Raw genomic sequence first — 12,283 nt, 5'->3', positions numbered from 1 at the left:
ACGTGCAACCCTGTCTTTAAGACAGCCAACTTGTTCTCTCACTTACTGGCAGACAGATCTCCATGGCAACTACACTTGACATTGAGTATGGCTGTGTGGCTTTATGCAGGTGGAGTTCTTTAACGTAGTCAGCTTCAGGGCAATTAAAACAGGAATTTAGGCCTCAGGAGTAAAATCGTGGATGACTGAATACAGAAATACACTGTAAAAACTGATTTTCTGTAAGTCGTAAATAAAACAAAGATTATTGTAATACTTTTTCAGTCTTTCTACTTCAAAATGTCATGTTTAATTCAATGTGTTACCTGCCGTCTCTTTGTAATTAAGTTTTTAAATTTAGAAATTAAAGTTTCAAAGTAAATCCTACACCAATTTTTTTCAGTGTACTTCAGTGTCCGACAATGTAAGGCTGAACACCGTTACTGACAATCCTCATTTTGGCTGCGTGAGATTCTCCAGCTTTGTTGTTGTTGAGCAAACGAAGCGCGAGCTGTTAAAGCTCCGCCCTCTTCTGGAAAGGGGGCTGGGAGCAGCAGCTCATTTGCATTTAAAGGGACACACCCAAAAACGGCGTGTTTTTGCTCACACCCAAATAGGGGCAAATTTGACAAGCTATAATAAATGATCTGTGGGGTATTTTGAGCTGAAACTTCACAGACACATTCTGGAGACACCAGAGACTTATATTACATCTTGTGAAAAGGGGCATTATAGGTCCCCTTTAACATTGTCATAACCATTACCATGCTAAACATGACAGAATTGAATTTTTTTCACTTTACAAGCCACTGTAAGAATAAATTAATAATAAAACACAAACAGCTATGCCCTTCACAAACAGGTAATTCAGGAGTCAAGCTTCTCTTGAATCAATAAATTTTCATGATTTCCCCCCCTTGGTGTTTCTAGTCGTTCATGATTACTGGATAATAAAAATCATTTTGTATTCACAAAAAATAAAAAATTCTAGCCAATGAAATATTTTAGAGCTAAGCATAACTACAAAATTTGTATTCACTATAGACATTCCCTTGACTTTTTAGTTTTTCCAGGCCTGGAAATCACAATTTTAAAAATTCATGCATGTTTGCGAGTCAGTAAGGGTTCTGTTGAGGTGAAAAATCCTTATTTCTGATCTCTATTTCCGCCTAGCTTTCATTTAGCGGCTCCTTTGGCCTACAGGGCCATTCTTTTACACAGAGTCCATAGTGTACTGAAACGTTCATGCCTTTCTGCCTTAATGTCCCCTGTGGCAGCCTCCATCGCCCATGAGAACTGCATTTTTCCTCCTCTCTGTCTATCAGAGGAGTGTTTTTGTCCATTATGCATTCTGGCACCCAGTCAGTCATAAAGTGAGCACAACACCCCACTCCACTCGCTCCTGAAGCGCACACACCCCAGTCTCTCAATCACCTGGCGACAATAACACATCTTAATCTTCTCTCCTTTGTATGGAGCTCACATGGATTTATGGTAATTTAAGCGTAATACGTCAACACACATTGAAGGGCTATTGAAAATCTTCCAAAGTTATTAAAGTGCTCATCATTTTCCAGGGATCCATAAAGATATTAGTCCTGTGCTGTGTTAGCAGAATCCATATTTCAAACAAACCAGAGATAATGAAGGGAGAGCAACATAATCATGTACACGTCCCAACTGGCCTACAATGGGATTAAAATCACAACATGACTGAGAACAAATTCAATATTGTTCTTCTGCTTAATCTAATGAGCTGGTGGGTATGTTCCGTATAGTACACTATCATACTATTTCTGAAGTATATAGCATGCATACTGTGTGCAATTGGTTCCGTATGCATAGAATACTCATACATCCGCAAAAATGCGTAGAACACAACAGAATAATGCAAAGAACTCAACTGGACTTTCCATTTTAGTGTGACAAATAAAATATAATTACATATTTAGTGTGACCAGAAATAATTACAACTGTGATTTTAACATTTCGTCAAGGAAAGACTTCAATGGAGAGAAAAAATTTCAATTAAAAATGCTAAATAAACATAAGATGAACCACTCAGTGTGCAATGTGAAGAGGTCAAGTGACAACGATGTTGAAATGTTTATAGTTTTATACTGTCAACTGTTTTACATAATAATTTTGAAAAATAGTAGGCAGTATACAATATATAGTGTCCAGTTTTAGTAAACTGGTTAGCAGTATACTAGCAGTTTTGAGGATAGTTACTTTTAAAAGTAATGCATTACAATATTGCATTACTTCCTAAAAAAGTAACTTATTGTGTCAAGTTACTTTTTATGGAAAGTAATGCGTTAGGTTACATCTGAGTTACTTTTTCTCACCTGGGCTGGGCTTGCTTGTTTGTTTTTGATTAACAAAAGTTGTATTTTTGGCAAATGTAAAGGCATTTCCACACCAAAAGTGCAAATGCAAAATTAAATGCAAATTCACACCTGTACATTAGAGGGCGCAAACCTTTCAGCTGTGCAAGAAAGTTCAACACTTATTTCAGCAATTGAAACTAAAAATGAAATGTGATGTTTAACTAGTCATTTTTGCTTAGTATGGTTGAATTGGATCATTGAAGGTCGGCAGCCAAGACATTGGCACTGTTTTTATTCATTTTGAGGAATACTGAATCTGTTTTTGTGCAAGTGAGATGAGTAAATGCTCACAACTCCTCTGCGCTTACTCACAATTCTCTCAACATGGGGAAAGTAAATGGGAAAACAAAGTGACTTCCATTACTTTTTTAAAAAAGTAACTCAGATATTTTGTTGTGAATTCAAAAATAATGCATTACTTGTCACCTGAAAAAGTAATCCGATTACGTAACTCGCGTTACTTGTAATGCGTTAACGCCAACCCTTACAAAAATTAACCATGGTTTTATCATAGTAAATGTAGCAAAACCATGGTTAATTTGTGTTGTTACCATGAAATAACTATGTTTTTTTGGTTTTATACGTGGTAAAACCATGGTTATTTTTCGTAAGGGTAACACTGGTAAACTAGTAATTCCAACTCAAGACTTGCCGACGAAAGCTGCCGTAAAACTATAAGGAAAATTCTGTAAGATAATGGTTTAAGAGATATAAGCTTCATTAAGCTTTAATAATTTAATTTAGATACATTTTCATTATTGTTGACAATCATTACACAATATATATATTTACAGGTCATTATGAAATATCATTATAATTTACAGGATTTTATACAAAATTGCCTGACAGATGCCTTGATTGTATGATCCAGATCCTTTACATATTGTTAGTGAACTGAAGTGATAGTTACCATAAATTTCAGAGTAGCAATATGATCGGTTTCTTGATTAAAGTCAACTGGTACACACTTTGAGGCCTTTGAAAAAGATTCAGATCCTTTTTGCCCAATTTTTAAGCAGCAAGATTTTTTTCTTCAACCAAAGTCTTCAACATTAAGAAATCTAATACACCAAAAAATACGTTTAAATAATGAACCATAACATTAACATCTGATATTATAACTATTGAATCAGAAAGTTTCTTTTTTTTACCATGATGTAATATCAGCTACTAGTTTTCAACTTATATCTATCGATAGTGTTAATGGTTTACAGATATATTGCGTCTTTCTTCGCCTCCATCCAATACACCCATGTATCGGAAAACACTTGAGAGATGTCAAACAGCCGTTCCCCCTCCCCAGCGGCTCACCACACAAAGTTTATACAGTGTAGAGATGAGGACTGTTTAGCATTTACACGGCCATGGTACTGTTGACACAGCCGGAGTGGACAGTGAATCCAACCACCAGGGTAATGGTCCATGTCAGTCCGTCCTTTCCACGGGTTCACACATGTCCTTCGTCGTGGCCCAGCCTGTTCGTATTTCCCCTGCATCAGATAAAACCTTCGTTTTAATAGGGCTGAGTTTCCTTGTTGGCCCAACATCAAAAAGAAGAAGAAGAAGAAGAAGAAGAAGAAAAAAAAAAACACAATAGTAAAAGGACCTGTTTTGAAAATACCCTGTATGGCTTCCTGACAGCGTCTTTGCATTGCATCCTGCAAACTCATTTGAAAGAACAGAAGAACCTTTAAAGTGTCAAATGAAAATGCATTGTGCTCCAGCTCTCTGCAAGAGATAAAGAAAACAAACCAAAGCATGCTTTTAAAAGATATCTGATATACAGCTTAACTATAGGAAAATAGACTTTCAAGACCGACTCCGTTTGTAAAGCTTTCTTGGATGCAGTTGGCTACGAAGTAAACATATACTAACCAAAAAACAAATCCCTAAAATATATGCAAAGACAAGCATAAATATTTGATCCACAGAGTAATCTACATATGACAAATATAAGTGGTATATCGAAACTCTGGAACAAGCCCTGTACTGCATGTTTTTTCTCCAGTTACGCCGCCGATGCGTTTCCTCAATGTTTATGTCCAAAAAAATCGAAAGAGAGTCCATCCTGATTTTTTTTTTTTACTTTTGTCTTTCCTTAGTCTTTCCACTATATATTTGAAATAAATCAGCAAAAGGTGTATTGTTTTATTCTCTTTTTTTACTCTTCTTTGTTTTCTTTTTTGGTCCGTTTAGCTCATCGGATCTTTTTAATGAACGTAGTAAAGCCAGTAAACTACGTTGAAGAAGGAAAACACGGTGGGGAAGATCATTCTCGACCACTTGTCGATGGAGTTGACATCGGACAGGTCTGGGATGTTGACCTTGAGCTGGGAAGCCCGTCTCCTGAGCCTGCTCTTCTTCTGGGTGGCGTGGCGCTCCAGGGCGCTGTGGCCGTAGTTTTGCCGAGCCATGGCCGCCCGGCGGTACTGCAGGGTAGAGCTGTCGTAGGCTAGCATGGTGCTGCGTGGGTCACCCAGACCCCTGGACAGATCGGACGGCCCCATTTCGTTCTTCATTTCCACCTGTGGTCAGCCGGATATCGTCGGCGGTCATCTGTGGAGAGACGAAACATTGTAGCATCAGGTCAGAATACGAAATCATGCGAAGGAGCCCTTCATAAGTCAACACTATAACTATGTGCAAAACCAGCATTGTTCTGAGATCTGTGGGTAAGACATTTTCAAAACTCTTGATGTAACTGGAAGCCGTCTTCGTTTTGAATCACAGACCGCAGGCTAATGCTGTTTTTCCATAAGTTGAAATGATGTACAATGATGGATATCATGAACTAGATGTAGAAAAGAAGTGGACTGTCCCTTTAAAACGAGGATGAATGCAGTACAACCATAGTTTTGAGTAGTTCCACTGCACTCATAGTATAAAGCTTTTCAGGCAATAACATCCAGAGTTATTTCCGAATTTCAACCATAGCATGGTTAAAATTCTGTCTGCGGATAAATAAAATGCAAATAAAAAAGGCAAAAACATGAAGGCAAAAGTCTAGATCAACAGGTTGCAGAGATGGAGGTAAGGAAAGGCCGGGGCAATGAAATCGTTCCTGTGTGTTGTTGTTATCGTTACATCTTTCCTATTCTCATAAAATGAGAATATATTAAAAGTTAGCATTATTCTTGGTGTGAATGGGCCTTTAGGCTAACAAGCGTACGCCGCTCCAAATGCTACGCTCGCCGATCAAACAGGAATGGGCGTCTGGGAAAAAGAAGGCTCGGGTGCAAACAGTAACTGAAAAAGGGTAATGGTGGAAATGATGATGGGCTTACCATCATTACTCTAAAGGAATAACAGAAAGTCATCCAAAGAAATAATAATAATCAAACAGAAAGAGCTTGGGTGTGTTTACTTCTGCTTGGTTATCGATGCAGAGCCATTGCATTTTTTTGACTTCAGGTCAAATATTCAGTACCTTAAGTCTTTGATCGCCTAGTCCTAATGCTGCATCCTCCGCAAAGATCGGATCCCACATCGAGTCATACCCGTCAATTTCCCTCTGTTTCATTCTGGCATAGAGAGCATCGTCTCTCTGAACTACACTTCCCACCAACCACTGCAAGCATACAAAATCAGCACTGTTACAGAGGTCGGCCGCACTCAGGAGAGAGAGACACAACTCTTTCAATGAGATTAGAAGGAAAGCCCTAGAGGCTCCGCCAGCCACGAGCTCGAGTCTGTTGTTTACAGCTAACAAAAGTCTGCGCCGATCTCCCGGATATTTCATCACATGTTTCTGAGGGTAAAAGCCCATTAGCTTGTGGTTGGTGAACAAGCTTATGCCAGTGGAAAAAATAATACAGCTATACATCTCCAAAGACCACTGACCCTGAAAGGACAACATATTACCTCAGAGAACTGACCACCTACTGACCAGAGGCCTTTGTCAACAAACCCTAATGATGCACGGCGTGTGTGTGTGCGGTCAGCTCGGCAGTACCTTGTTGGGGTCGTGCCTGAGTTTCTCATTGTTGGCCGTGGCGGCTTTTTCCGCCGCCTTCTTCTGCCGCTGAGGGCCTCTCCCGAAGAAGATATAATTGACGAAGGCGTACTCCAGCAGTGCCAGGAACACAAAGACAAAGCAGCCCATCAGGTACATGTCTATGGCTTTCACATAGGGAATCTTGGGAAGGGTCTCTCGCAAGTGAGTATTAATGGTGGTCATGGTCAGCACGGTGGTGATACCTGGAGTTCAAAGAAAAGTGTTCAAGGATAATTAAGCACAGTACTGTGAAGCTCAAGTCAATTGAAGCTTTATATAACAAGAGAACTCTGAGACGTAATTATCCAGCAAGTGCTGAGTAGGAGCTGCCAACTAAGCAATTACAGAGGTTATTCATGTGTCATCTTCAAACTTGAAACCATTATGAAAACTTTGACAACAATAAACTTGAACACAATGTGCTAATGCAAATGCAAACAGAAATGATGTGCTGCAAGCCGTAGCACTTCCAGAGAGAAGCATTAAGATATACCTAGGCCCTGTTTACACCTGGTGTTAAGATGCGTTTTGGTCGATCGGATCACAAGTGGACGACGCTAAATACAGGTGTAAATGGGGTCTAAAACGCTTTGAGCTTGTCCACTTTCAACCACTTCCAGAGGTAGTCGAAAAAGCATTCGACAGATTGCTTTTGTAGTGTAGACGCTCATGTGATTGAGTGCTTTCGAACAGCCACAAAAGACTGCCTACTCTCCGCCTACTAGTCATATGGGATTCAAACTTTGTCTGTGTTTTTCCGTCGTCTCTGGTCACGTTTATATGTAAATTATGTGAGCTTATTTCATCCATTAGATCAAATGATCTGAAAAAACCCATACCAGGTGGAAACAGGGCCCTAGAGATGTGTTCAGTGGCACTATCCATATCCTACACAGGGTTATGGATTTCAACAAAGGATGATTTCAGGTAGCACTCATGCAGTACGGACATTGTTTGACGTGTTACATGATGAAGATTAATACTTGAGATTAGGGGTTTGTTCGATCTTGTTTAAATTTCGGCACGCAACTTGCCTCGCTAATAAATATAAATATTCCAAATACAAATATTCCAATTATAACAGAAGAATACAAAAGTTTATTATTAAGATAGAAACGCTGATGTTTATGTATAATAAATTACCTTCTGAAAGTAACTGGACTTCAAATAACGACTGTATCGATTGCATTGTTACGCCACTAGGTGGCAACAAATTTACTGTTAAAAATGTGTCTATCACTGAATCATTCTTTCAGAAACAAGTCTTTATGAATCCAACTTACAAAAATATTCTGTTTCACCCGTCTGGATCTTACGTGTGTGTTCAAGCATCTTATCTAATTTGTGGTAACACTTTAGGTTCATTTATGAACTAACCGTGAGTGATACATTTGTTACTGTATTTGTTAATCTTTGTTAATGTTAGTTAATAAAAATACAGCCGTTCATAGTTTGTTCATGTTACTTCACAGTGCATTAACTAATGTTAACAAATACAACTCTTGAATTTAATGATGTATTAGTAAATGTTGAAATTAACATTAACAGAGATTAATAAATGCTGTAGAAATGCAGCTCATTATTAGTTCATGTTAACTTATGTTAACTAATGAACCTTATTGTAAAGTGTTAGCAAATTTGTTGAGATTAACAGTCTGTTAAATTCATTTTACAAGAATAATAAACACAAAAAGGACTGTTTGAGTCGAGTATTGTGCATTTTTCCCTTACTACTATTTTTTATTAGTTGTTTAATTATTTTAATGGAACCGGAATCGGAACCGGAAAATTTTCTCACGATTCCCAACCCTACATATAAGCTACATAATATTATAATGAGAACATTATAATAATGGTGAGACTTTTGTTTTTGTAATCAGGCTCTCAAAAATTATATAAAAAATTTAATTACCAATATATCGGTTATCGGCTTTCAAATATAAAGAATTATCGGTTATCGGTATCGGCCAAAATGTACATATTTGTGCATCCCTAGTTAAAATGAACAGCATTGAATGAAAATCTATTTTTTTTTGTAACATTATCAATACTGTTAATTAAATGTATCCTTGCTGAATACAATTATTGTTTTATTTTTAAAAAATGGTCACACTTTAGTTTAGGGTCCATTTCTCACTAACTATTAACTATGACTTTTGCCTCAAACTCCTATTTACTGCTCATTAATAGTTAAGTTTAGGTATTGGGTAGGATTATGGGATGTAGAATATAGTCATGCAGAATAAGGCATTAATATCTGCTTTGTAAGTATCAGCCAATATCCTAGTAATATACATGCTAATAAGCAACTAGTTGATAGTGAGAATTGGACCCTAAACTAAAGTGTTACCAAAAAATCTTGCTGTCCCCGAACCGTTGGTCTCTAGAGAGACTCGAGAGTGGGCTCTTTTGACTTGAGCAAGCAAGAAACTGCCTAGCAACCAGTTAAAACAGCTTACCAAACACCCAGAACACAGCACAGCAATGCTAAAAACCACACAGACCCCTATATCGTGGTGATGACTTTTGCAAAGGCAAGCACCAAGAACATTTTCTTAAGAAAATGTCAAAATCTAGTTATATGAGGTTTTCGCCTCTAAGCTCACCTCTAACCATGTGCCAAATTAGTCAAAAACAATTCATCAGCATTTCCCCCATATTCCCAAATGTTTAATTTGTTCAGCATCATCTCTGTTTCACACACATTAAGCTTTAGAAAACATGTTAACTGAAGAAATCTCAAGCAATTCATTTCAAAGCCACGTAGAGAGAGAGAGAGAGGGAGCTGTCAAGTCTGTAATAGAGATGCTGTATTTCTGTTTAAACAATACAGCAGGGTTGAGACATGTGTTTCCTTGTCACATGCCCCTCACTGCAGACCGATTAATTCTGACAAGTTCACCCAAACACAAAAGGCCCAGCCTTCCTATCATCAGTGATCTATTCTCGCCGTCTCCCCCCCAGTATCAACGTCAGGAGAAGCCATTTTGTCATAATGGCAGGAACATGGCCCTGGACATAAAACACGTCAGTAAAGACCGACCGGAGGAAAGTTTGTCAGCTTAATCAGCAGTAATACATCAGCGCAGATCAGGAGAGGCTACAGAGCGCTCCTAATAGAGTTTGGAGCAGGAGGGAGGGGAGCTCTGGCAGCGCAGCATCTTCATTGGAGTGAGGCAGATTTAAGACCCACTTGAGTCCAAGCATCATACAATTTCATTTGCAATTTGAGCTTCCTCTTTTGGAGCACAGGCAGGTACTGAAGGAAAGCACAACCGCAACATCTCACTAGTTTCTCCTAGACATTAATGAGAGAACATGGAGATCAAAAAAGACCCATGTGTCTCCTATGAAGCAGTGTTTCCCAACCTTTTTTCAGTCACTAGTGTTTTCACTATACTTGAATTTCTAACTTCGATACGATACCTTGAAAGTATCGATATTTGATACCATGGGGAGAAACCACCCTATATATTGTCATTTAGATATTTTTAATATTATCTAATTTTTTGTCCATCCATTGGAAAGTCTAGTCAATCAATAATTTCTTCTGATGAGTTCACTTTATATGATGACAGATTTTAATTTAGGCTTTTATTCATATATAAACATTGCTCAATTACCATTACAACTATCTCACCTAAATGTTTGCTCACTCAATGTATTTGTGTTTTTACAGTGGGGTAATTTTGTTGCAATCGCACAAGATAGCTTGATTTCAAACTTTGAATTGAATAAAAAAAGTAAGCAAACAGTCAGGAATAAAATAAGTACAAATAAGCAAATTACTACTTGCTTTATGTTTTTCAGGTAGGTCTAACAGTAGTAGGGCTATACAGGTAAGAAATGTTACAAAACTTAAGTAATTAAATGTAAAACAACCTTGGATAGTGTTCATTGTAAAAATACAGATAACAAAAGTTATTCAGTCTAGAGCAGTAAGTGATTTCTCTTCGTCTTTTGTTGTTTAACATTTAAAACATGGACAGCAGCAGGTTTATTAGGCTGCTGTCACTTTAAGAGCTGATGCACGGATCCAATATACTGTTGCTCTTTCTCAACTGTTTACGTTTCACTTAGAACGTAACAAAATTGTGTTTAAATGAATACTCGACAATATTTTTGTGTGTATTTGACCGTTTAAGTGCAACAAGCCGTGAAAAAGAAATCAGTATATATGAAATGCCCCGGTTGGGAAGCACTGCTGTAGAGCTTCAGAGAAGAGATAACATCTCAAACTGTACTCAGATGTGCCACAATACCAAAGTCTTTCAAAGACATTTTTTTTATAGTCTTCTCAACAAATATTGGGAGAAACATTGATACTTCAGGACCAACGTAGGTCTAGGTCTCTTGAGCAATGAAAGAACAACTTCTGAGCAATTCTCTTAATGTGTTAAGGTCACCTTGATTTTGCCAAGACATGTTTCTGTATCCAGGGGCGTTTCCTCCGAGGAGGCAAGGGAGGCAGTGCCTCCTCAAAAAAACTGGATGTGAAAATAATCGATATTACACAAATAAAACAACGCAATAGGACATTAAAAAGTGTAAAAGTCACTTGTTTTTATAAAGTAAAATTGTCCAATAGCAACACCAGCAGGTGAAGTTACAGAGGGAGGCTTGCCTCCCCTGAGCCCATTGAGTTATAACAGACCCCCTAAAGTGTGTGCGGTGAGTTTGATGGGGGGGTAATTGAGAATGAATGGGGGAAAGTCACGTGAGAGGAGGCAATGCCTACATTGCAATATGATTGGTTCGTGCGATAAATCCCACCTCTTGTTTTCGTGCTCATTCGCGAGTTCACACTGTGAGCCTTAATGCTCAATTTTTGCTCAGATCTTAGCTGTTCACATTGTTGTTTTAAATGTGGCCAATATCGGATTTCCAGTGTGAACAGATCATGCTTCTGAACTGACCTGCATGCGCAAAAGAACAAAACAAATGGGGTTGCCAGGTTTTTACCATAAAATCCACTCAATTGCTTCTCAAAATTAGTCCAAAACTAGCCCAAACGGGTTCCGTGGGGTATCCCGGTAAAAATCGCGTTCTGGTGGTTAAATATCGCGTTAGTGTGGTCGCTTCAACCCACGTAGTTGCAAAACAACCTGTGACAACAGTGAAAAAGTAACCCAATTCTGCGGGAAAAATCGCGGACTTGGCAACACACAGCGCGCTGTCATATGGACGTAAACACGGAGGACATTAAAGTAAGGGATTACGCGTTTATTTATAGTGTGATGTGCCACGGAAGCCAGCGAATTTATGTGCAGGCAATATGAAAAATAAAGACAATAATGTGATAAAAGAGAGCAGAGTTTTGAAACTTTTATGATACGAGCCATCATGTTTTGCTTGTATTATAGAGCTGTCGAGTCCTGACACATCACTGTCCTTCTACTGACTATCTTTTGCAACGGTCTTGATAATGTTGGGTGTGTAAAATCTTTGAATAGACTCCCATGAGCACAGAATCGTGATGAATGTTGATCTCAAATGAGTTGCATGAGTTCCGATTTGACTGTTCACACTGTTCCGGTTTTAGTACCACGTATGGAAGTGGCACAAATCAGAACTGAAAAGATCAGATTCAATGTGGTTTGTACTGTTCACACTGTCATAGGGAAAACCGATATGAGTCACATGTGGGCAAAAAAAAAAAAAAAATCAGATTTGGGCCACATTCACCTGCCTCCTCATTTTAAAACACCACTCCACTGTCTGTATCAGCATCTTTTGTCGATCTTGGAACAGCATTCTTGCCTACATGACAAACTGCAGAAGAAGGCCTGATGCGCAGGGCACAGCAAATTCAAAACTTCTACCGGATTTCCGTGTTGAAATGGTTCGCCAAGAAACAAAACAGTGCTCACAAAGTCTGTGTGTATTTCAATCACCTAAATTGCTTGTGAGCACTAAAAAG

General features: G+C 38.4%; 1 protein-coding gene across 1 annotated transcript in view; it reads right to left on the bottom strand.

Annotated features, from left to right (window-relative positions):
- Positions 1 to 3,069: 3,069 nt before the first annotated feature.
- The window catches only part of gabrb2a (gamma-aminobutyric acid type A receptor subunit beta2a), a 53,202-nt gene continuing 43,988 nt past the window's right edge, over positions 3,070 to 12,283 (bottom strand). The window contains 4 exon segments of the mRNA XM_051859765.1: positions 3,070 to 4,895; positions 4,897 to 4,925; positions 5,797 to 5,937; positions 6,322 to 6,566. Coding sequence (XP_051715725.1) covers positions 4,580 to 4,895; positions 4,897 to 4,925; positions 5,797 to 5,937; positions 6,322 to 6,566 — 731 coding nt within the window. The 3' untranslated portion in view covers positions 3,070 to 4,579.

Source organism: Ctenopharyngodon idella, chromosome 14 (genome assembly GCF_019924925.1).
Source record: "Ctenopharyngodon idella isolate HZGC_01 chromosome 14, HZGC01, whole genome shotgun sequence".
In the NCBI taxonomy this organism is placed as follows: Eukaryota; Metazoa; Chordata; class Actinopteri; order Cypriniformes; family Xenocyprididae; genus Ctenopharyngodon; species Ctenopharyngodon idella.
Note: the sequence above shows the minus strand (reverse complement) of the source record. Positions and strands in the feature narration are given on the sequence as shown.